Source organism: Carya illinoinensis, chromosome 9, assembly GCF_018687715.1.
Source record: "Carya illinoinensis cultivar Pawnee chromosome 9, C.illinoinensisPawnee_v1, whole genome shotgun sequence".
NCBI lineage: Eukaryota > Viridiplantae > Streptophyta > Magnoliopsida > Fagales > Juglandaceae > Carya > Carya illinoinensis.
This window is the reverse complement of record NC_056760.1, coordinates 16,125,237-16,151,345: the sequence shown is the minus strand read 5'-3', so window position 1 is coordinate 16,151,345 and position 26,109 is coordinate 16,125,237. Positions and strand designations below refer to the sequence as shown.

At 36.7% G+C, this 26,109-nt stretch overlaps 2 protein-coding genes and 1 non-coding gene across 4 annotated transcripts; 1 reads left to right on the top strand and 2 right to left on the bottom strand.

The window, feature by feature from the left end:
- Positions 1-3,360: 3,360 nt before the first annotated feature.
- LOC122276257 (ABC transporter B family member 9) lies at positions 3,361-14,165 on the top strand. Its single transcript, XM_043085847.1, has 13 exons — positions 3,361-3,504; positions 3,741-4,055; positions 8,168-8,222; positions 9,243-9,418; positions 9,638-9,859; positions 9,958-10,196; positions 10,369-10,894; positions 10,995-11,268; positions 11,352-12,027; positions 12,109-12,337; positions 12,417-12,683; positions 12,757-13,020; positions 13,232-14,165. The coding sequence occupies exons 2-13, from the start codon at positions 3,795-3,797 to the stop codon at positions 13,880-13,882; spliced, it is 3,840 nt and encodes a 1,279-aa protein (XP_042941781.1). The 5' UTR covers positions 3,361-3,504; positions 3,741-3,794; the 3' UTR covers positions 13,883-14,165.
- Positions 14,166-14,505: 340 nt separating this feature from the next.
- Positions 14,506-25,706, bottom strand: LOC122276271 (SH3 domain-containing protein 3). Of its 2 annotated transcripts, XM_043085862.1 has the most exons (10): positions 25,453-25,702; positions 24,897-25,019; positions 23,108-23,177; positions 22,775-22,920; positions 20,509-20,610; positions 20,171-20,368; positions 20,027-20,089; positions 19,848-19,937; positions 15,513-15,587; positions 14,506-14,854 (listed from the first exon to the last, which is right to left on the bottom strand). In XM_043085862.1, exons 1-10 carry the CDS (start codon positions 25,510-25,512, stop codon positions 14,735-14,737), a joined length of 1,047 nt encoding a protein of 348 aa, XP_042941796.1. In that variant the 5' UTR covers positions 25,513-25,702; the 3' UTR covers positions 14,506-14,734. The 2 variants fall into 2 exon arrangements, with proteins under 2 accessions (XP_042941796.1, XP_042941797.1); XM_043085863.1 differs by lacking the exon at positions 15,513-15,587 and having other exon boundaries at positions 25,453-25,706.
- LOC122277920 lies at positions 16,711-16,856 on the bottom strand. The gene has a single exon (XR_006229224.1). It is a non-coding gene; the product is annotated as a small nucleolar RNA snoR74 (small nucleolar RNA).
- Positions 25,707-26,109: the final 403 nt, after the last annotated feature.

The following is a 26,109-nucleotide window of genomic DNA, read 5'->3' as shown; positions in this document are numbered from 1 at the left end:
GGTGTGAAAAACATATCATCTACATCATTTAAGTAACAAAATTTTATTTATAAGATTTATATTTTAAATTTTATCTCTCAAATCAAATTATGTAATATAAGTATCTTATTATATGTACTTTACATACCAATAATTCTTCATTTTAAAAATGCATGCCCTTTAAAATAAAGTTGTAAAAGTTCTAAAAAGTAATGCATATTTATTATTTTTCTTACAATATCTACAATTCTAAGTATATTGATTTGAGTCCATAAAGAGGATCACCCACCATGCCACCTGCTGCATATATACTTGCTGACAGATTTTAATCAGGGCAGGAACACAAGAAGCAACCAACAGGGCCAGGCCCATTGGTACATACAACAAGAAAACGACCAGGACCTTCAATGTTGTGATCAATGACCTAGCCTTTTTCCTGTCCTTTGTCTTTATCCATTTTGACTCTCTCCCTAGATAAGATATTGATCCCAACAAATCTTTTTGTGTCATTTCTATAAACGTATACATGCCCAACCTATACATTCTGTGCACCAAAATTCTTAGAATTTTCACCAGAATAGCCAGACCCATGCATTGCCCAGAATAGTATTAGAGAATATTTGCAAAATTCATGCCGAATTCAGCTACCTGTGATTGAAATGATTAGAAGTTTGTTGACTCTTCTTTTTCTGTCTGTTGGGCTTTTGGGTTCATATGCTAAAAGCAATTAGATTCGGTGCATATGCACCAAGTGTTGTGGTCCACTGGCTTTGAGTCCTTTGCTTAGATTTTGGTAGCCTTCCCTTCTCTATGCAGCATTACTCTCTCTCTCTCTCTCTCTCATAAACAGCCTCCAGATCTGAGTTTTGTGGGAGGAAGCCTTATCCCTTTCCTTCCCTTCTTTCTCTATCTATCCGCTTTGTCTATCAAGTTGGTAGTTCTTTTTTCTTAATTGTTTTGTTTTTTTCAAGATCGAAAAAGATAGATCTACAATTTTCCATCGATAGGTTGTATATATATGTATATATCTACAGTTCTCCATCCACCAACCCATATTAATGATAATTTACATATGTATATATAGCCTGATCTTAGCCTAATTACTTTGGGCTAGTGCTTTAACAGATTTTAATTAGAAAAAGGCTCAAACTTTCATATATTTATCAGAGAAAATCTCACAACCTGTTGGGTATCAGACACATTTTTACACCAACCAATAGGAACTCAACACATATAGGATTTATTTATCTTACAATGGATCCTACCTTATTGAATTGGCTCTATTTCTTCCTCCCTCCAAACTTGTAGTCACCATCCATTTCCAATGTAATTTTTTTGTTTTTCTCTCAGTGAGAGTTGGGACTAAAGGAATGATAAATAAATATAAGTGAGAGAGAGGTGCAATATAAGAAGAATAAGAAGCAAAAGAATCCACACACAAAACAGAACTTTAATAGGCCAAAAGAAGTCCAACTTGTAAAACTCATAACAACAAGAGCCTCTCACAACGTAGGCAAAAGTAATTTCAAATACTCTAGACTTAGAGAGAGAGAGAGAGAGAGAGAGAGAGAGAAGGATCTGGGATTTTTTTTGTTTTGGTATTTTTTTTTTTTCGGTTACCCCAAGGCAAATATGATATCACAAATTCTATTTGATTCTCTTGCATGATTTTATCTCATGTAAAACTTACTCTTCGTCATTTGGCTTGTTTGTAACAGAATCTCTTCTTTGTGCCTGAAGTATCAAATCCTTTAATTTGTTGGGTAGTTTGAGAAAAATCTTATTCGGTTTCTTCGTTGTAGACTATAGTCATAATTCTTGAGGTAGGAGACCATTTTCTTCTACTTGCAATCTAAATCCCCCCCCCCCCCCCCCAATTTTCCAATGCAATTGTTTTGGTTTTTCTCTCACTGAGAGTTGAGACTAAAGGAATGATAGATAAAGATAAGTGGGAGAGAGGTGCAGTATAAGAAGAATAAGAAGCAAAAGAATCCACACACAAAACAGAACTTTAACAGCCTAAAAGAAATCCAACTTGTAAAACCCATAACAACAAGAGCCTCTCACAACGCAAGCAAAAGTAATTCAAATACTCTAGAATTAGAGAGAGAGAGAGAGAAGGATCTGGGATTTCTTTTGTTTTGGTATTTTTTTTTTTTTTTTGGTTACCCCAAGGCAAATCTAATATCATGAATTCTATTTGATTCTCTTGCATGATTATATCTCATTGTAAAACTTACTCTTCGTCATTTGGCTTGTTTGTAACAAAATCTCTTCTTTGTGCCTGGAGTAGTAAATCCTTTAATTTGTTGGGTAGTTTGAGAAAAATCTTATTCGGTTTCTTCATTGTAGACTGTAGTCATAATTCTCGAGGTAGGAGACCATTTTCTTCCACTTGCAATCTGATCTCCCCCCCCCCCCCCCCCCCCCTCACCCACCCAATGGGAGTCTAGGACTAAAGCAATAGAGACGGTGAAGGAGGCCAATGGGGGTGGGGGAATAGTCTTTTGAAGAGACTATTTTTTCATAGAGAGAGAGAGAGATGGGGGAGGAGGAGAGAGAGATATCTCGGACACATAGAAGACAATACAAAAAGAAAAACATGATCTGCTGCACCCACATCTATTCTCTGTGTTGCTAAAACTCATACGTGGCAGGTACTCATTTGCTAGTGTAAAAATGAATATTACACCCAACTGGTTCCGAGCCTCTCCCTATTTATTATTATAATACTACTTATTAAGTTATTCACAAAATCATTGGAAATTTCATATTAAATACAGGGGAAAAAAAAACTAAACTTATGCGATCAATTGTTGCAATCAAACTATCATTATTCTTATTCATATTCATAGTACGACATCCATTAACTAGGTTAAGAATATAAAATAAATAATAAAATATATTTCTTTTTATCAACTTAAACTTTTAAAACTAGTAGTAATTTTATATTGTATCAAAATAGATGTTTTAAATTTGAATCCTAACTCTACACTTCATCTAATTTAATTATAAATTTCGCACGATGGGACCTACTCATTGATAGAGACTAATTCACATATGAGGGGAGTGTTAAGAATATGGTATAAATAATAAAATCTATCATATCGCATCAGCTTAATTAAGCTTTTGAGATGCTAACATTTCATATTAAAAAAATTATATTTTTAAACGTTTTACAAATCATGAATTCATGTCACAAGAGACTGATTTATCAAGGAGAAGAGCAACGAAGCAAATGAGGTAGGGAGTGATCATAGGAGAAGCTGAGTAGTAATAAAGAAACTTCTAAATATATAGATGGCATTTACCTAAAATAGATGAGTGGTACACAAGAGGTGTGAAGGACGTCACAGCTAAACGACTCCAAATTACCTCCAAACTCTTCATCATCTATATTGTATATATTCCCCTGGCCGCATCATTTAGTAATTGCTTCCCTTCCCTCCTTATCTCCCCTCTCTCCTTCACTCTTTCTCTTTCTTTCTCCCTCTCTCGATCGATCTAATAACTGATCCTCTGCTGGTATGTTGTCTCGATCCCTTTCTTTCTTAGTTTGTGGTACGTCCTTTTTCTTTTTGCTGGATTTATATATAGAAAACCAAACTGTGTGATCTCTGCCCACAGTACAGACGTACGTCCTTAATTTCTTCAATGCTATTACACACACACACACACGCATTACGTACCAAAAACCAAATCCTTACGTTTCTTTGTTTTGTGTGATCTCTTTTGTTGGTTTCACGAAAAAACGCTTTCAGTTTTAGATCGAAACCAGTGCATGCACCAGCACATGAGATAGAGAGAAAAGAAGGATGGTCACAAAGCATATGAAAGAAGATGATGATGGAAAAGGAGGAGACGACAAATCAGGTGCAAAAATGGATAAACAGAAGGTTTCCTTCTACAAGCTGTTCTCGTTTGCGGACTCGCTCGACGTTGTCTTGATGATTCTGGGCACGATAGGCGCCGTGGCCAACGGGCTATCGCAGCCGCTCATGACACTCATCTTCGGCAACCTCATCAATTCATTCGGTACCTCGGACCCTTCTCATGTCGTCAAGCAAGTGTCAAAGGTACACCTCTTTACACTATGTTTGATTTGTAGGTTTCTTTCATTTTACTTTACTCTTTGTTTCTTCGCTTCTGCGTTTTAAATCAAAATACTGAATGGTGTATATATTACCTAAACGATCGATCACGGTGCAGTTTAGATTGGTCTTTGATTCACTTTGAAACAATAAATTAAAAGAAAAATTAGAAGAGAATGGAGATCATTGAAGAAGCTTATACGTATTTTGGTTTTCAAATGCCACCTATTGGCATGGAAACTGCGTAGAGAACAATTTAATTGCGAAAGAGACATGAGTGTTAGTACGTAGACATGCATGATGTACGGTACGTATTTGACTTGGTGCATGTTTAGTACTTTTTGGCGCAAATTAGATATTATAGATCACAATGTCACGCCCCGTGACCCTTTAACCTGAAATTCAAAATAATAAAAACTTAAATTCATAAAAAAGTCTTAATTCCAAAAATTCAAATGTCTTAAAAATCCTTCCAACTAAAATAAACTAAACTCTGTCAAAATTTCTCCTAACACGGACAAACCCACTTATTCCACCTAGCACTCATCTCATTTTTCTCTTATGAACCTATCAAGTACTGCTATCTATTCCAATTGTCACACCTATTGACGTCATCTATAAAACAATTGTGGATAAAAAGGTCAATCTATTGACTCAGTAATCAACGAAGTTATATTAATGTGTAAACATAAACCAATTATAGAATGTAGAAAAAAAAAATCATTCTAAAAGATAGTCATTATATTTTTAGAAACATTTTATATAATATATATATATATATATTCAAAAGACTTTAGGCACAAGCATAACTGAACATCATAAACATAAACAAAGGTCATGTTTACCCCTGTGGTAGAGTTGTGCATGTTTGAGATTAGCCAAGCAAAACATGAATTTTTGTTTTGTCACCCAAGTGATGCACTTAAAACAAAAGTCATGTTCACTCCCGTGGTAGGGTTGTGCATTATGTGGTTAGCCAAGCAAAATATGATAAATCACCATATCACCAAAGTCATTGCACTCAAAACAGAGGCCACATTAATTATAACCCCTGGTATGGCCGAAAGCTACTATTATAACCAGTGGCAGGGCCGTAACAAAAGCATAATAAAACCTTATGCTTTAGGGTTTTTCAAATGCAATATCATATCAATATAATTGGATCAAATATTTCAGACTTTATATTCACATTTTATGTAGTAGAGAAATAGAGTACAAAAATTGTCCATGTCTATACCAGTCATGATAAAATGTCAAATTTCAGAGTCTAGATATAGAGACTAATATAGAAAATAACTTGTTGAAAATAATCAAATATGTAAGTTTTGCATAAAATCAACCTCAATCAAGCTTTAACAAAGTCTAACATAAGAGCACTGCTTATCTGGACTTTTTAAATTCTCTGAATTTTCTCACAACGTTACCAAACAAATATCAATCGTCACCAAAAAATAGGCACGTAACTTGCATCAATTTTCAATTATACGTAAATCTCTAATTACGCACGTACTTTATAATTAAAACCTAAATTACTCAAATAACCTATACTTCATAAACCCTAAAATATTTCTTCCTCCAAACATCTATCTTCTCTTGGTTTCATTATAATATCACTAGCCTTAAACAATTCATGCAAACTTGTGTGACCTGTATAGGTAATTGCGTGACCTTGGTGTGCTTGAAAATAGTTATCCTCTTGATGCATATCAAACCCGTTCCTAACATAAACCCATAATTACACATGCATGCTCACATTAATCTTAGGCTTAACATGTGACCCATTAGCCATAAACTACATTGGGGGAGGGAGAGAGAGAGAGAGAGAGAGAGAGAGAGAGAGAGAGAGAGAGAGAGAGAGAGAGAGAGAGAGATTAAATATCAAGAGAACAAAGGTGAGCCATGGTGAGCATATGGATTATAGGTGCAGTGGTGTTGGATGTGCAGTTGGCTCGTTTTGGTGAAGCTATCGCGGCCAAGCCAAATAGGGAGGTGGTCAGGCGTGATGTGCAATGACAAAATTACACTTCGTGTTTAACTCAATGTAGGAATCGTGTGCAATATCGTCGTGGGTTGGTGCTCCTTAAAGAAAATATGGTGTAAAAATATTATTATTCCACACAAGAAGACTTTCCAGAGAGTACAATATATACACTATAAGATAATCAAGATTACTGGGATATGTCTGACATATAATGCAGTAAACGACTGAGCTAGTTGTTATGCACAATTTGAGGAAATTGCTTGTTACCTTGCATGTGAGACATGATCTTCAGTAGAGGAAATATTTCCATGATTTACGGTGCTGATAGATGGTGTATTAACACCCGTCTCCCAGCTCAAAGGGAGTGAGGGATGTTGAGCTTGTCTTGTAAAAAAGAGAATTTTGTCATGATTATTGGTTTTGTAAGGACATCTGTCGGCTGATCTTTCCTTGAAATAAGATGAACAGTCAGTTGTCATTGGGTCACGTGTTCACAGAAAAAATGAAAATCAATAGCGACATGCTTTATACAAGCATGAAATAATGAATTGACTAAGAAAGAAGTGGCACCAATATTGTCATACCACAAGGTAGGTGGCTGAGAGATAAGTGGCACCAATGGTTTGTGGCTTGATCACCAAACTATAAGTTTTATTATAGTCGATGACGGGTTGCTGCGTGAATCCCTTAGCCATGAGTCTTGCCTTGTGACGTTCTATACTGTCATCAGCCCAAACCACCACATCAATCCTTCCATAAGCCACGGACTTGGCCTCACTAAACCACAAGATGTTAATACACCATCTATTAGTATCGTAAATCATGGAAAGATTTCTCTTGCCGAAGATCATGTCTCACATGCAAGTCAACAGACAACTTCCTCAAATTGTGCATAACAACTAACTCACTTTGCTACATTATATGTCAGACATATCCAAGTAATCATGGGGCTCATTTATATATTATACTTTTTGGAAAGTTTTCTTGTATGGAGTAATAATATTTTTACACCAGATTTTTACACATTTGTGTGAGAGGAAGAGGAAGAAGCCATGAACAAGTATAGCGAAAAAAAGATGTGTCAGTATGGTATCCGAGCCCTACTGACACGTCTTTTTTTTGCTATACTTGTTCATGGCTTCTTCCTCTTCCTCTCGCACAAATGTCTCTACTACTCCACCAAACTACACAGTTCCTCCTACCAATATTACCCACCTTATCACTTTAAAACTAACCAATGAAAAGTATCTTCTTTGAAGGGTTCAACTCCTTCCTTACCTAAAAGGACAACAACTCTATGGCTTCGTTGATGGTACTCATCCACCTAGGACTATGGTGGTGAGGCAAACGGTGTGAGGCTGCAACATGGGGCTCAACTTCCATCTATGGCATGCAACAAGCTTGAACTGAAGGTGATTGTAGTTTATGGTGGCTGTAAGGTCATCAACGTGGCATATATGGCTACCTTGGCCATGGCTTGAGGGAGGAATGGTTGAGCAATGGCTTTGTGCCATCTAGGGTAGCAGCTTGAAGATGGAGACTTTGATAATTAGCAGCAGCCCTAATTTTAGGTCAAAGATGAAGTCCTACGTACATAAGGATGGCTTATATACATGCGGGTCTAAATTTAGGATTTCATAGGTCAAGAAGATGCACATGGGTTGGGCTTATTTGTGGGTTTGGATCTTAGTTTAATATTGTGGGCCAACCTAGTTACTTAACAATCTTAACGAGCCAATCTTGAATTCTAAAAATGAGCTTAACTTATCCAATAAATATCTTTGGGCTTTTAAAATAAATCTTTGTACTTAATACTAATTGAAAGGAGCCTACACAGTCCATAAGTATTAGATGAGCTGTAATCAAATATAACCCATTACAACTAATTTAGATCTAATAAAAATTATCTATATATGTCTCATTCCTTAAAATACAAAATCGAGGTGTTACAGGCAAGCTATAACGCAATGTACTGGGGAGAACATCAATTTTTATTATCATTTTAGAATATTTCTTGTCAACTTTCAAGAGTTGTTAATGAAAGATTAGACACTGTTGACTAAGAACACATCATGTTGACTAACTATGTATTGATATGTCCCTATTTGATTTTCAGGTGTCACTTGATTTTGTATACTTGGCGATAGCTACAGGAATTGTTTCATTTCTACGTAAGAGCATATTTTCTTTTTCTCTCTTGCACAGTTGCATTTGTTTCTTGGGTATTTTCTTTTAGTACAGACAATTTTTATATCATATCATATACGTATAAGATGGCTAGCTAATCAGTTTCTTAGAGTTTCTCTATATGGTTAGATACTTAACATGGCCCTAGATGTGGAATGTAAGTTTGATCTGTTTCTAGTCTTGTGGAATTTTTTTTAACATCTTTTGATTTGAAGGTTGGTCATGCATTATAGAGAGCTTCGTATAAGAAGTCACCCTTATGTAAAAGAAAAATATTTTAACCACAAAGGAATTACACAAAAATTATTCTATAAATTGATGTGGAATGATATAATTCATCAAATCATAAAGTTAATTTTATTATAAAATAAATTTAATAAATCACATCAATTTGGCTGAGAGCTCTTAACACAATGGCTTGCATTAATCTAAATTAAGCTCTTTTAGAGCACTAGTAATGGTGTAGGCAAACACCAATGCAAACCAATATTTAGCTAAGAACCCCATTAAATCTACTACATTGGAAGAGTCAAATGCAAATTTTTTGTTTACAAGCTATAGTGGTTCTACAAATTTGGATAGGTACTCTTCATCATCTATTGATTATTTTATCACTTATTTCTCTCTCCTCCCACTTGCTCTCTCTCTCAACAGAAGGCAAAACAATATTTTAATTAAAAATTAAATTATTAATTAACATATGGTCAATATAATTGCAAAATATGAAAAAAAAATTAGAAAAATTATTATTATTATTATTATTATTAAAAATATTATTTTATTATTATTTTAGCTAATAGATTGATAATCTAACATGGAAATCTCTCTTGAATAATAAAGGCAAAAGGCAAAACAAGTTATTTAAGCCAAATTTTACCTTTGATCTTTTGCCTACACCATTCTAATGCTCTTAGGTTCAAGCGGTACTACTTGATGACTTATATCTCTTTAATTTCCAATTAATGCAAAAACGTTAAACAATTACTTTGTGTCATATGTTGCAGAGGTGGCTTGTTGGACAGTTACAGGAGAAAGACAAGCCTCCCGTATCCGTGGTTTGTACTTGAAAACGATATTAAGACAGGACATTACTTTCTTTGACACTCAAACAACAACTGGAGAGGTCATTGGCAGGATGTCTGGAGATACCATTCTCATTCAAGACGCCATGGGTGAAAAGGTACACCTTTTTCTTGCTTAAAGACAATGTTTGTGTAGTGCTCCATTTTCCATGATATATAGTCTTAATTTACATATCTAAATGTGGTGTTCTTACTCATACCTACGTAATGCTTGCCACTTTTTCATCTCCTCTTCAATTTTCTCTAGTTTCCCCAACTTCATGTTAGTTTGTAGGATTGGAAGCACCGATAACAAGCTGCTAATGTTTTGACTGTAGGTTGGGAAGTTTGTACAATTTGTTTCTACATTTCTTGGAGGATTTGTGGTTGCCTTTGCAAAAGGGTGGCTTCTTACACTAGTTCTGCTTTCATGTATACCTCCTATTGTAATTGCCGGTGGGGCTGTTTCACTTATTATGTCAAAAATGTCAAGTCGTGGACAAGTTGCTTATGCAGATGCTGGAAACGTAGTAGAGCAAACAGTTGGAGCCATAAGAACAGTAACTCATGGCTAATAATCACTACTATTATTCACGAACATTCTTAAGAACCTTTTCCAAAATTCCAAGTCTCATAATTCTCTATTTGATTGTGCTAGGTTGCTTCCTTCACTGGGGAGAAGCAAGCAATAGAGAAGTATAACAAGAAGTTGAAAATCGCCTACACTGCTACAGTTCATCAAGGACTGGCCTCAGGGCTAGGAGTTGGAGTGGTTATTGCAATCGTATTCTGCAGTTATGGACTCGCTGTGTGGTATGGATCCAAACTTATCATTGAAAGAGGATATGATGGTGGACAAGTAATCAACATACTTATGGCAGTCATGACCGGTGGAATGTGAGTAGATTAACATATTTGATTCAATAATTTCCATGACAGTTTGTTTCAATAGCATAATCTCGATTTCTAAATTCATCTCTCATATCAAATGTTAATTTAGACAATCCAAATTGATTGAACAACTTTTCACTCACTCTCATAAACCTATTTTTCACTCACTCTTTGCCAGGTCTCTAGGTCAAGCATCCCCAAGTATGAATGCATTTGCATCAGGGCAAGCTGCAGCATATAAAATGTTTGAAACCATCAATCGACAACCCAAGATTGATATCTATGACATGAGTGGGGCCATGTTGGAGGACATAAAGGGTGAAATTGAACTTAAAGATGTGTACTTCAAATACCCTGCAAGGCCAGATGTTCAGATCTTTTCAGGATTCTCATTGCATGTTCCAAGCGGCAAAACAGCCGCTCTAGTTGGGCAAAGTGGAAGTGGGAAATCCACGGTGATTGGCCTGGTTGAAAGATTTTATGATCCCGATGCTGGTGAAGTACTTATAGATGGTGTCAATTTGAAGCAGTTGCAGCTTAGATGGATAAGGGAGAAGATTGGCCTTGTTAGTCAGGAACCCAATTTGTTTACAACTACCATAAAGGAAAACATAGCATATGGAAAGGAAAATGCGACTATTGAGGAGATCAGAACAGCAATTGAGCTTGCTAATGCAGCAAAATTCATAGACAAGCTACCCAAGGTAAACCCAATCCCTTGTCTTGTCAACTCGATCTTTTATTAGTTACAATTTAAGAAAAATGTTTGAATTTTGATTTTACCCTTATGTGTTTAATTTATAGGGACTTGACACAATGGTAGGGGAGCATGGAACCCAACTTTCTGGTGGACAAAAGCAAAGAATTGCCATTGCAAGAGCCATTCTAAAGAATCCAAGAATCTTGCTTCTTGATGAAGCAACAAGTGCATTGGATGCTGAGTCTGAACGCGTTGTTCAAGATGCACTAGTAAATATTATGTCAAATCGGACAACTTTGGTTGTTGCACATCGCTTGACGACTATTAGGAATGCTGACATTATAGCAGTGGTGCATCAAGGGAAACTTGTGGAGCAAGGTAAGATTCAACCTTTCGTTTTCCTTCCTAAATTGCCAAATTTTATGCCAATAATTAATTGTTATAAGAAACTGGAATTCTAGGAACTCATGAGGAATTGATAAGAGACCCGGATGGGGCTTACTCCCAGCTAGTTAGCCTACAAGAAGGAGCTAAAAAAGCAGAAAATGTCCAAACTACTACTGCAAACAAGACACATATAAGTTTCTTGGATGTAGATAAGACAGTGGAAAATTCAGGGAGCCGGAGATTCTCTTTAGGGAGATCCATTAGCAGAGGTTCATCTGGTAGCAGCAGGCGCTCATCGTTCACAATTAACTATGCTCTCCCTGGAGGCCCAATCACTATGCTTAAGACTGATGAAAGCACTACGGATTTTGAAAAAAGGGAGATAGATGTTAGCAAGCGGCAAAAGGTTTCCATTAAACGATTGGCCTACCTAAACAAGACTGAGATTCCAATTTTGCTAGTTGGATCTGTTGCTGCAGCCATACAGGGTGTTATATTCCCAATTTTTGGCCTTTTACTCTCATCAGCCATTAGCATGTTTTTTGAACCTCCAAGTCAACTACGGAAGGATTCTAGATTTTGGGCACTTGTGTATCTTGCTTTGGGTTGCGTAACTCTGGTGGCTATTCCATTGCAGAATTACTTCTTTGGAATTGCAGGTGGAAAACTGATAGAAAGGATTCGTTCCTTGACATTTGAGAAGGTGGTGCACCAACAAATAAGTTGGTTTGACGATCCTGCAAATTCAAGGTCTGTCAAACAAAAGAAAATTCTTTTGTCCAAGTTTTTCGTGCACTAAGCCTTTCTTCTGTTCTCTTCTATAATTTTTAGTGGTGCAGTTGGTGCAAGATTGTCCACTGATGCTTCCACAGTCCGAAGTCTTGTTGGTGATGCCTTAGCCCAAATTGTACAAAATATAGCCACAGTCATAGCCGGGATAATCATAGCATTTACAGCTAACTGGATATTGGCATTTATAATTCTAGCTATGTTACCTTTTGTGCTAATGCAAGGTTTGATTCAGACGAGGTTTACAAAGGGGTTCAGTGCAGATGCCAAGGTTAGTTTTCTCCTCAAACTTTTGCATTCTACGAAGAAACATGCATCATATGTACTAATGATGTTGTGAGTGTTTTCAGGTGATGTATGAAGAAGCAAGTCAAGTGGCAAATGATGCTGTTGGCAGCATCAGAACTGTTGCATCATTTTGTGCTGAAAATAAGGTGATGGATATGTATCAAAAGAAATGTGAGGGCCCTATGAAAAATGGAGTTCGGGTAGGACTCATAAGTGGGATAGGTTTCGGCTTCTCTTACTTTGCACTCTTCTGCACAAATGCATTTTGTTTCTATATAGGTGCTATTCTTATTAAACATGGGAAAGCAACATTTGGCGAAGTTTTTAAGGTATAATCTGAGCTGTTTGTTTCTTTTCTCATCTACTCTAGTCATTCCAATTCTAATTAAGGCTTTTTTGTAGGTTTTCTTTGCTTTGACAATATCAGCAACTGGTGTTTCCCAAACTAGTGCCTTGGGCCCAGACACCAACAAAGCTAAGGATTCAGCTGCTTCAATATTTGAAATGCTTGACAGCAAGCCAAAGATAGATTCAAGCAACAATACGGGCACCACATTACCTTCTGTAACAGGGAATATTGAGCTAAAACATGTTAGCTTTAAATACCCCACACGTCCGGACATTCAAATCTTCAAAGACTTGTGTTTGAGCATCCCTTCTGGAAAGGTATAGTCATCATCATACTGTTACATGACTTCCTTGTTTTTATCTCTTACTGATGTTTGGGCCTATGATTTTGAACTACCTTAACAAATACTCGTTTTTTATAATTTTTTTTAACTACTTTGATGTTTATATACCTCACATTAATCTTAAAACAATTTGGTTCTCTTTATGCATTTGACTCAATTGATTTGAAAGAGATTTTAATCTGCAGACTGTTGCTTTGGTTGGAGAGAGTGGAAGTGGGAAGTCAACAGTAATTAGCCTCATAGAGAGGTTTTATGATCCAGATTCAGGTTCTGTGCTACTTGATGGTGTGGAACTCAATAAGTTGAGACTAAGTTGGTTGAGGCAACAGATGGGATTGGTAAGTCAAGAACCTATTCTATTTAATGAAACCATTCGTGACAACATAGCTTATGGCAGCCAGGAGGGTAGTGCTACGGAGGAAGAGATCATTGCAGCCACAAAAGCAGCAAATGCACACAACTTTATATCGTCGCTGCCACAAGGCTATGACACCTCCGTAGGGGAACGAGGAGTACAGCTATCGGGAGGCCAAAAGCAGCGAATAGCGATTGCGAGGGCTATTCTCAAGGACCCTAAAATCCTTTTGCTCGATGAGGCCACAAGTGCATTGGATGCAGAGTCCGAACGAGTAGTGCAGGATGCACTTGACAGTGTGATGGTAGATAGAACAACCGTTGTCGTCGCTCACCGCCTTGCCACAATCAAAGGAGCTGACGTTATTGCAGTGGTGAAGAATGGTGTGATTGCAGAGAAGGGAACACATGATGTGCTGATGGACATCACTGATGGGGTATATGCCTCCTTGGTGGCACTTCATATGAGTTCATCGTCATGAGCAAAAAAGGAAAATCGAGAACAGGCAGATGAGCTCGAATGAGCTCATTTCCTTTAGCAACCATGTAGGAGAAGCATTCACTTTTATCCACAAAGCTAGTGGATGTTGACTGGCTTACAATTTGCCCCTGAAAAGTCAAGGGGGAAGCACAACTACATATATTTTTGTATACCCTATTATAACTCTACTAAAATCTACCCTAAATAACTATTATTTTTTGTAGTACTTGATTTAGAGGGGTTTTTTTTATAGAGAAATTAAATAAAAGCCAAGCTTAGCCTTACATGCTCTCCCCATTCAGTATGCTCAGAAAATAGATCCCTCAAAAAGGTTGAAAGAAAACCCAAACGACCAAACTACCATCATAAACTCGGCTCAGTTCTGACTTCTATCAGTTTGGTTTAGCTCGCTTGAGGTCTGTGGCTAAATTCTGTCTCTCGCCTTGACAAATCAACCAACCCGGGCTTTTTATTTTCTTTCTACACCATAGATTAGATGCCATGTTTGTTAGCCTTCAATTTGCATAGCTCTAGGGCTCTTTTCTTTTTTATCGGCCAGCTAACGCCATATCCCTAATTTTTGTTTCTGAGAATCTAAAGAAATGAGATCCTAAGAGTGCAATCTCCTTGAAAAACATGGCCATTTTCTTGAAGTAGATACGAAAGAACATAGACAGACATTTAAAGCCTTGTGCCTTTGAAATAGTATGGCATAAGAAAGAACCAACATGATCTGAAAAACTCAACAGCATACTAGTAATTATGAGTCTATTTTTACTATCATCTATACAAGTCTTTTTTTACCCAAATTGGATCGATAGATTTAATGGCCAGCTGAATACTTGGGTAGGGCTTAGTAAACTTCACCAGCGATGTCACTGGTAGGAATTTTTTGTCTCTTCTCCACAAATGTTGATGGAAACCACCCCGCTTTACCTCTGCATTCTCCTTCCGACCATCCTGATGGGCTCACCTGGATAAACATGTGAAGTTTCAGAATTACTGAACAAGCTAAAAGACCTGGATAAAATATATAGGGGTGATGTGACACCAACAAAAGGACTGGTGATTCTAAGACCTAAAAGTATCAAATAAGATTGAAGTGGACAGGACCATTGGGAAAATGTTAACCCTCAATGTCAAAGAGGGATCAGCTCATTGTTTGAAATGAACCAGTCAAGTAAACTTATGAAAGTTTCAAATACTTACCATATAAGATGACATTGCTTGTCTCAAGCATGTACTAAACTATTTGAGTGGATCTCTCAAATGCCAAAAAAAATCCTAAAAAATATTGAATGAGAACCGTGCGCCTCACAAAGAGTACCCTCACCATCAAAAGGCATGTCAGGAAACACTTTTGAGTTGAATGTAAAGTAAGCAATACGTATCCATGTGTATATATACATATATATATATATGCATATGCTTGCTTATTTATAAAGAGAAGGGTACTTCCACTATTTTACTGCAAGAGAAATTATATGCAGTACATTGATTTCCTTCTACTCCAACCAACAACATCAGTTACGTCCACTTATCCATATATGCCGCCTATGTGCAAATAAAGTACATGTACCAAGTACACGACTCAAAATTAAGCTATCTGTCTCAGGGAGGAGAAAAAGGACCTTCCGCACAACAACATAATCACCCACCGACAAGCTTAGTTCCTTCCCTGATTCAGCATAAAAATGATGTATTGCCTGCAAGAGGTAAAAAGTAAATTTAGTGAATGATTATTTATCTATTCAACAATATGGTGTGTTGGGATGCCGATTCATAGATGAGAGGGTTAAAAGTTAGTCACTGCTAGACCAGTTTCTAACAGCCTACTTGAGGAAAAGCAACTTTTTTGTTCATAAAATGATTTATGAGAGCATATCCACATCAGAATCTTTCCCTTTCAGACATTGTTGTTTCCCTTCCTAATTTCTCCCAGAAGGCCGTCCAAGTTTGATGTCCAGAGTTTACTTCCACAATTTCTTTCCCTCATTGAAAAAAAGAAAAAAAGTCATTGGGCAACAAGAAACTTTTAAAAAACAGGAGTAATGCCTATTGACTGAATGCTAACCTCACATAGATTTGGCGTCTTCTCAGGAAATGGAATTGGAAAGTTTGTACTAAGCATGTCAGTCCACTAGTTTTACCTTCTATATTCCAGTATTGCTTTTGAAATGACTAGGATTGCAACACATCACTTATTGGTTTCCTATCTTTCCACATTTGTTGAAAGGCAGGATGAGGATTTTAAGAAATCTCATCTATTTGAAGGGGGGATATATAGGATATAATACATTTTAAAAAGACATGTAATTAGTAATGGGCTCCCCTAAAAAAGTTCTATCTCATCTCTGACATTGCAGAAGAAAGAATAAGTGGCTTTAATAGAAACCAGTATGGCTCTTATACTTGAAGTTAAAAAGAAAAGTGACAAGTGCTCACAGCTGGATCATATGACTATGCCTTACACACCCCACCTCGGATTCTCTTCCTCTTAAAAGTTTCCACTGGCTCTTATTCCCGTAAATGCCTTGCTTAATCTAGGAAGTTCTTAGGACAACAATTTAAATATCTTTGGTAGTAAGCAAAATAGGAGGTTATCAGAGAACAACCATCAAGTTACCACCCTAATCCTGGAAACTGGTGATTAGGGATATCATGTGCATTTCAAGTTTTTATGGGATATCAATCAATTGTCATTGGTTAATGCATATTAAGGCTCGTTGCCCCAAGGCAAGTAGTGCCAAAAAGGGTATTAATTTTATTTTATTTTTATAAGTCGAAAAAATAAAAATAAAAATAAAAATTCTTCGACAGCTAAATAGTAAATGTTCCATCATTTACTGAACCTTCAGTCACAAACAACCAACAGAGGTTCACCCACTAACAATGAGAATGATATCCCTGACGTTTACAAGAGGCCCATCCATACTGGAGGTGATTCATGTTGGCATCTAAAACCTTTCGTAATCTAAGGAAAGCTAAAAACTTTGAAGGGAGCTCATCATTTTATCATCTCCCAACAATTCCTAGAACATGCCACTATCATCAATTTAGCAGTAGTGCAGCATTTTCTCTTATTTAAGAGGCCTTCACAACTTATCTCTCCTAAAGAATATTTCTCCACATTTCCCTAGTCCTTTTTAAATAGGTTCTTGATAAGGAGTTGGATAGAAAATATAACTTTTGCGATTCTGCCTTCTTCTTTCTGAATAACATTCAACTTAGTACTTATATTTTATCTCTTCGATTAGCATTTTTGGAGACATGTAAACATATACATGTTGTACCTTCAGTGGGTATTGACCCACAAGCTTAATTACCTCTCATCCCAATCTCCGCCAGTTGAGCCAGGTCTCATTGGCAAACCTTTCCCATGTGCAGTTGCAAACCGGAAAAAAGAGAAATAGCACTTAACCTTTGTTTTAATACTACTATCACCCTAAGCTGCTAGCCTCTTAGAATATCCTTCCAACTCTAGTCTTCTACTTAATCCTTTAAGGGGCAACCCAATTGCATCCTCTAATTTAGGTCCATCGCCATAGCAAACTTACCTACTCCCAGTTCACAATGTGGATGATGTTGATTGTTTGGCCAAAATACTTTGATGTATGGTGTCCTCTTTATCTCTATGACATATCTTGGTCTCCTATTAAGGGCACATTTTAAAGCTACATCATTTTGGGAAGGTATTTTTGAGAAAGTGGAACATAGATTGGAGGATGATGTATTTATCTAAGGGATGGAGAATAAGGGCTCGTTCAGACGCTTAGAATATCTGTGAATGGTAGTGAAATTGTTTGAATTAAGATGTTTTATTGGGTTTTGGGAAAAAAGATAAAGTTAAATAAAAATATTATAAAGCTAAAAAACTGTTTGAATATTATTTTTTAATATTATTTTTGTTTTGAAATTTGAAAAAATTGTATTGTTTTTATATTTTGTTTGGGAGTTTAGGAAATTTGTAATGGGTAATGATTAGATGAAAAGATTGAAGATTTAAAATTGAAAAGTGTTGTGTTTGACTGATATTTGTGAAGGAAATATCTTAGAATACCTGAGAATACTTGTGTTCCCAAACAAGGCCTAACTCTAATCCAGATTACTCTCTCAAGTTTACCCACTTACATTATTTCTTTATTTCCTCCTAGCAAGTGTAGCCAACAATATTGAGAAGTTACAGAAGGATTTTCTAAGGAGCTGGATGGGAGAGGAGTTGCAATTCCATCTAGTAAATTGGCCCATGGTGTGTTCCCCCCACCCCCCACCCACCCATTGGTTGGGGTTAGGAAGCTAATTATATTCAACCAAGCTTTCTATAGATGTGACTTTGGCCATTTGCCAATGAAAGATATAGTTTATGGAGAGAGGTAATTGGTAAGATGTGCTTGGTGTGGTTGGAACCCCAACAAGGTGATTAGGAATTATGGGGTTGAATTATGGAAAAATACTAGAAGGGGATAGGGGGGCAGTTTTCACTACATACCATAATGAGGTGGAATATGGATAAAAAATAAAGTCCAGGTGTAATGTGTGGTGTGGAAATCTGCATCTCAAAGAGGCTTTTCTGAGTTATTCCGCATCATTCAGGCCAAGGATGCTTCATAACAGATCATTTAGAATTTTCAAATAGGTAGTGAGTTTCATTAACGTGACACGAGATTGGGAAATGAATCTCTTCAACTCAATTTATGCTTGTAATCTGAGAAGTATGGGGAAGATAAAGTGCACCAAACCATGTCTAAGAGAGGGGTATTTGATGTCAAGTGGTTCAATAGCACATCAATCCTTCATGATAGCACTCGCTTTCCATGGAAGTCTACATGGAATGAGGCTCCCATAAGAGTAGTTTTCTTCGTCTGGATAGCTGCACAAGGTAAGATCCTTACACTAGAAAACCTACAAAGGAGATATGTCATAGTAATGGAGAGTGTTGCGTGTGCAGCAGGAACAAGGAAACCGTGGATCAATGATTACTCAATGCGGAGAAAGCTAGCGCCTTGTGGCATGTTGTTTTTGGCCTCTTTGGGCTAGACTGGGTGTTGCCCAGACAAGTGATAGATTGATTTACTAGCACGCTGGAAAGGAAGAATGTCCAAAGCAGAATTTTATGCTGAATAATACCAATATGTCTAATATGGTACATATGGCAAGAAAGAAAGAGCCGTAGCATCGAATACAGCTCAAGGTCGACAGAGGAACTCAACGCCTTCTTTTTTAATAAACTGTCATAGTATGGCTGCCTATTTATGTTTCCCCAGCTTCAGCTTCCAAATTTTTCTGGACCTTTTGACTTTTCCAAGCTAATGTATACTCCGTGTGTACTTGATAGTTGATGGTACTTCTTATCATTAATAAAACTTACCTTGCATATCTCATAATTCACCCAAGCATCTCACACTGTTGTAAGCAGCTATTAAGTTCTTAGCATTACTGAATTAGTATACAGATTGCTACCCACGTAATTTTGGGCAGAATCAAGTCCTCTCTCTTACCATCACAAGGAGAGATCTCTGTTCAGGTTTTGATTCCCTCTTCTTAACCTCTGTTGCCCAAAGAAAGCAACCAATCCACCAATCAATTACAGATATCACAAAAAATCACACCCACCGTTGAATATCAACTTCAAATTCTAAACCTTTAAGTGCATGGAAGGAGCTGTTATGACTATTACAAACACCACGCACTTGGTAGCAACCTCCTCTTAAGGGAATAGGGTTGAAGGGGGGAGAGAAGGAGAGTTTCATACTCCACTCCGATTAACCCACTCAGGAGTCTTGGATTATTTAATTAAAACTACACTAGCTGAACTCATAGCCACTTTGCCACAATATGATTGAGACATAATCTGAAATCATTTTTTATAAAGTAGTCATAACTGCTTTTTTTAAAAAAGTATATTTCCTTGAAGCTCCTAGAAAAATTGACCTTTAAAGATCCAAGTATAGAGAAAAGTAGCATACTTCAGCCAAGAAGTACGTCGTTTTTTCTGTTCCATTCTCTGATGAAATTATTGGGGGAGCAGAGTCTTTCCGCTGTTTCTCTACAACCATCTGCCACAAGTTTCAGGCCAAAACATGAGTTTAAATAGTTTTAACAGATCAAAATTCTCTTCTGAAAACAACACAAGCCAGAAGCAAACCTCAGCTTCGACTTCACCAAGTATAGCAGCTATTCTTAGATGATAAGTCTTTTCTCCTTCAACCTTCAAAACGAAAGGTCATAAATACCAAACTCCAAATCACTTTATGTGGAAACTTGTAGCCTAAAAATGTTCTGCACATACCATCGAAACAAGCCTCTGGAAAGTCAATCTTTGCTGCTGTGCTTCAACAGCAGCCAATGCAGCTGAAGCTTCTTTACCCAGAACAGCCATGTTCGCTTTTTGTTCCTGCATCTTTGCTTCAGCTGCATGCAGCTTTGCAACATTTTCAGGAGTCGGAGCTTCCCTTACCCGCACTTGTCTTCTAGAAACTTCTGCTGCCTGTTTGCTTTTTGTGGTCAATATGAATTATGAGCTATGATGCTAACATTAAGAATAGGAGACAAACAAGTGAGATTTAAAGCATAACAAATAACTAATATAGCATGTACCAATGCACATATGCCAAGTGATTTAATTACCTGTGCCTCTGCTTCCTGTCTCATTCGACTATAACGTTGAGCAAGATGACGAGCATCTTCCAAAGGAGGACCAGCAATCATTGCTCTCAATGGATCTAAAACCTGGAAAGGAAAATATAGAGTTAGTGCTTGTATCTTAAAGCATTAAACATTAAGGTTCTTATAGAAATCAATTGGCCTTTAATCTATAGCTAGCCAACTTCATTCATAGTAAAAAAAAAGGCTGTATATTAATTCGAGTTCCAAAACTTTACTTCAAATAGCACAAAAACCCTAAAAACCAAATTTCTTAGCCGTGCCAAAAGAGCAGCCTAGGAGAAATAATGCTGCACCATAAAACTTCAACAGAGAAAGATTCTAGCAGTTAAAGAACAAGAAAATTCTTTTGATTGTTACACAAACTGAAGCCCTCATTTTGCAGTTTCAATAGAACCTATTAAAAAAAGAACAAGAAAATTGAAAAGAAATAATAATCACAAAAATATATTCTGCCCCATCCCCTTCTTTTAAAAAAATAAAAAATAAATAAAATAAAATAAAATAAAAAAATAAAAAATGAGGTCAAGCCTCTATTATTAAAAACCCTCACTAAGGCAGAGGAAAACCATGATTACAACATCTCAACATTAGAATACATAAAAAACGAATATATGGAATACCCAATAAATCTAATCAAACAATACTCCGAAGCCTTCCTCACACCAAATCCTCACCAATAAAATCAAAAGATCTACCCATCGTGCCTTCTTTTGCCAAAAAATCTGCTGCCATGTTAGCCTCTCTAAAATTATGCCTAAAGCGAATATTGAGCAAACTAACAGGAGATTGTATTTCTTCCCAAAAGTCCAAAAGAAACCAATATTTGCTTATCCCGGAAGCTAGCCAACCCATCACAACACCTGAATCAGATTCTACCAATAAATCTCTCAAACCAAGTGAGTGACACAGAAGAAGACCATCAAGAAGAGCATGACACTCGGCAATAGTTTTCGTCCCATGACCATAAAAGTGAGCAAAACCTGCTATCACCTTAACCCCATACTCCCGAAGGATGCCCCCACCACCGGACCTCCTTGGATTGCCACAAGATCCACCAACATTAAGTTTAATAAAACCCATATCCGGCGGTTTCCAAGCTATTAATCTTGATAATTTTTCACAAACTGGAAGAATAGGACAATTAAGATCCTACAAAACTGAAAAATCATTATCACACATCATTTTGAATTTCCGTAAGCCATTTGAAATATCCCTCAAGTTCACTTTCACTACTCTCAAAAAGACCCTCCAATCAAAATTAACACCCTCCATCCAAGATGCACATCTAGCCCTCCAAGGAGCCCAAGAAATAATAATGGGTAGCACACCACAGATCCAGCCAACCTGCGAAGTAGATGCTGCACGCCTCAACCAAAAAATCATCATCCCATCCCAAGTCAGAAGCCGTGGCAACCAAATCCCACAAATCAACGCAAAATAACTCCATATTTTTTTCAGCCCCTCCCCCTCACATAGAACATGATCTAATGTCTCCATATTAGGCTCTACACAGCAAGAACATTTTGAGACCATCGGAATACCCAACTGCATAATAGCCCCATCACTAAATGAGATTGTTTCAGTGCTTACTAGTCAAAAGTCATACCATGTACATTAACTGATGATGAAAAATCTTGATGGCAAACAATCCTAAAGAATTCTGTTTTCGAGTAACGCAAGTAGAAGCCTCTTTTCTATGCTTTATATACAATCAGTGGCTTCTGTGGGCGATAATTCAACTACTCACAAATATCTCAACTATTTGGTCTACTCCTTTTTCTTATGTTAAATTAATAATCTTGGTGAGCTATCAATTTGTCCTGACTCAGTATGTAAATTTATGGAAGTTAAAATATGATTTAGCTGATACCAGAGATCATAAGGCAATCATTAGTATTGTTGTTGTTGTTGTTGTTGTTGTTTTTGTTGGTATAATCTTGATAAGGATGAAGTTGTGAGTTACTAAAAGTAACCAAAGGATTACTTTTACTAAAAGTAATCGATCTGATGTATCCTGTTGGATGTTGTTGTTGTTGTTTTTGTTGTTGTTCTCTCTCTCCATTCTATAATACTAATGGAGAGAGAGAACTGAAAATACTCGATGTGCAAGTAGACAACATCTGGGATAAAACATCCAACAGGATACATCAGATCGATTCTTTCTTTTATAATGGCTAACTTTCATCAACAATGTTTTCATCTCTGCTAGTGCAATAAAAAGGATAACCTGTGAAGACAACAGCTTGTTGAAGTCCTCTTGCTCCTTTTCCACATGTTTACGAGCATCTCCATATATAGATGCAGCCTTAGCTAAAACATTATCATTAATGTTCTCAGCTCCATATCTGCAGCAATCCTCAGATAACTTGATTCCTAAATACCATTAGAACTATAAATGGTGAGCTTAATTCTGAAATGCTTTTGTGTGTAAGATGAATCTAATGTACTTCTAATCCCATAAAATTCCCCTATGACAAATATAATATGATGCAGATAGTCTACTTAATTTTTCTTTTATTCCTTTCTTTCTTTGATAAGTAATAGCAATTTAATTTTTCACCTGTTTCAATATGCTTATAGCCTATGGCCGTAAATGCTTCCGCTGCTTTAACAACTTCTTTCTGGAAATCCTGAAAAAGAAAAAGAGAACTAAATTCAAAGAGAACTATAAATTACTGAATAATGACAATTACTTCCAGACATACGATAAACTACGGATAGTGGGGCAAAAGTGTGCGAGACCACACAGACCTAGAATGAATCATGGAAAATCATTTAATGAGTTTCACCAAAAATTCATGTCCAATTTAAATCTCATGCACAGGAGGGGCTGCCATCCACATCCATACTTCTATGCGGTATGACACAAGTGGCTAAAGAATTACATGCAGGACTTCATATGATTGAGAAAATTCTCAATCATTGGTTCAAAACTGGAATTCAAGTAACTTAATATGGACAAGGTGTTGCTCTGAGACATTTACAAGAGTTATTTTTTGTATGGGCATAAGCCATAGCTTGCAATGCAGACCACAAAATGAGGAGAGTAAAGGTATAAAAGTTATGAGACAAATGGATATAGCAAGTAAATTGCTGGATCTGAGATCCTGTGCTCCATATATATATATATATATGAATGACGGCACTTGAACCCTTGATTTTATGAAAGGATCATCATTGATGATGGCAAAGGGTCAAAAGCACTCATCAAAATATGATGAAGTACAATGAGAATTTTTTTTTTATAGATAAGTCATGACAAACTTTGAGACTTGTCAGTTTTTTTTTTTTTTTATAGGTAAAGTCAAAGGCAAACGAAAGACAAATTTTGAAGAATGAAATAAGTGTCAGATCTACAAATAATAGTTTAGCCCCAAGTCTACCAAATGAATCCAGCCAGACTGTCACCAAATACCACTTCCTATGGTTACCAAGAGTTAATCCAACCCAGAGCACAAAACATAGAGGTGTTAAAAATTCATAGCTGTGAACCTTCTCAGTGGTGGGATCAATTAGCCCACCAGTTTTTTTTCACAATTATCAACACATATTAGTGATTACTTGTCATTATTACATACCAGCAGCAAAGAATGTTCCTAGAGTCTTGCCTCGGCGGGTAGCCAAGCCTAAAACTGACTTACCTTCGCTGATGACCTTGACACCTACCGAATTCACATCACTGTGAGGTTCCATTTTTGTCATGCACTTCTGTTCTGCTGGATTTGGTATGTGTGATATTCAGCAGCCCATATCCTCCAACTTACGGTTGGTGCATTATTCCCTAGCCAACCCATTTGTCCTTAGTACTGCATACACTTTAGATGATGCCACACCATTCAATTGCCATTTTTTGCATTCAGTACTCTTCCTATACTATCTATCAAATCTGGTAAATTTTGAAGCATTAGCACTCCCAGAACAATTCAGGGTCTACTTAGACAAATAGAGGCCCAATGCAAGGCTTAAGAATAGGTTATAAGAGGCTTGAGAATAGCACATTGATCCTGAAGAAAGCTAACACTTGGGTTCACCAGCCTTTCATGCTGTCCTCTTATCATTTCCATCACCGTCAACATCCCTGGACACTAAGCTTCTAGAAAACCGATATAGACCACTCCATTTTATATAACAAAATCAAAAAACAAGCACCCTGCTAACATTATGTCCCTCCAATTGGTAGAAGCATTAGAAACAGATACCTCAACAAAAAGAAAACAATAAAAGAACAAAGAAAGAAAAATGGCCGCCACTTTCACAAATAGGGAAAATAAATGCCAAAAATTATTTATAAAAATTTAAAATTTAAAATTAAAAAAAAAAAAGAAAAAAAGGTGCAAAAAAATCTCTACCCTTCCTGAACGAGTGGACCTGTACAGTTTGTCTAGCTGTTGATGTCTGTGCATCTCGACCTCATCGATAACCATTACATCCGAGCTATCATAACCAGTTCCACCAAACTGCTTTATCACAGCCTGAAAATCCAAATAATATTAAAAAAGACTACATTCGATTCTATTTATCCTCCATGGGGAAAAAAGACAAGAAAATAGATGTAAAATAAAATTTTCCCCGCTTTCTAGAACAATAAAAACCGCCAAAGACAATTTTCACTTCAAAATGCTGATACAGATGGTGGATGTTAATTCAATTCACATTTGACCCAAACAACATCAGAGGATTATTTGGTTCCAGAGAAACTTTACACAAAAATATAGAATATAGGACTTGTCATTCGTGATCTGCCATAACAAAATCCTCCACTAGAATGAGCCTAATTTAGCTTTCTTTTTCTTTTTTTTTTTAACTTAAAACTACAAACACTTACTCTTCCCTCTGTCTAGGCAACATACTTCAGTTTCTCAGGAATCAAACGGATCATGGATTAAAGTGAGAGTTAAGTTATACCTGTTGTTGTTTGGCTACTTGTTCTCTGAGCTTACTTGCTTGTTTTCTCAGAGCATCCATGGCGCCGAGAACTTTGTGCGCAACAATCGGAGGCAGCGAGGGTGGTCAGATCTACAGCAGGTGGGCAAAACCGTGGGAGCTGTCAACCAGTTCGTCAGAGAAGGATTTCCTAGCTAGTAAACGACGATTACGGCTTTGAGAAGTGTTTGCGTGTTTCATAGGTGTAGGAATTGCAATTGTTTTAGGACGTTGGATGGACCCTTGTTAATGATCGATTTGTGGACCCAAGGATTTGGCTCGGTAGGGTGCTAATTTTGGTTTTGAGCAATATTAGGTTTTTTCTTTTTTTCTTTTTTTTTTTTTTTTTTTTTGAGAAAAATGGTAAGATGGGAGGACCAGAGATTATTTCTACCAAGACGTAAGCATAGTAACACACAATTCACTAGAGAGCTAAATAAGAGGGGTCTAGACAGCAAGAACTGCAGACACTCCTTACAAGTCAAACTTGAGCCATAGCTTAATCCGAACTTCACGACGGCATTAACATTCATGAGCTAATGGATCATTAATAATCCTGAGCGCTTTTTATTGCGGGATTTAAGCAATACTAGTTATAAGTGTGTAACACACATTTTATATTTTTTACATTTTATTATT

Excerpts from the sequence above, each read along its gene's own strand:
- LOC122276271 (XM_043085862.1), bottom strand. The coding sequence starts at position 25,512 with ATGGATGCTCTGAGAAAACAAGCAAGTAAGCTCAGAGAACAAGTAGCC. Across the intron at positions 23,178-24,896 it reads GGTCCACTCGTTCAGGAAGG|GATTTCCAGAAAGAAGTTGT; the intron begins GTAGAGATTTTT and ends TTTCTTTTTCAG. Across the intron at positions 20,369-20,508 it reads GACAGGAAGCAGAGGCACAG|GCAGCAGAAGTTTCTAGAAG; the intron begins GTAATTAAATCA and ends AAAAGCAAACAG.
- LOC122276257 (XM_043085847.1), top strand. The coding sequence starts at position 3,795 with ATGGTCACAAAGCATATGAAAGAAGATGATGATGGAAAAGGAGGAGAC. Across the intron at positions 9,860-9,957 it reads CAGTTGGAGCCATAAGAACA|GTTGCTTCCTTCACTGGGGA; the intron begins GTAACTCATGGC and ends TGATTGTGCTAG. Across the intron at positions 12,684-12,756 it reads CATTTGGCGAAGTTTTTAAG|GTTTTCTTTGCTTTGACAAT; the intron begins GTATAATCTGAG and ends GCTTTTTTGTAG.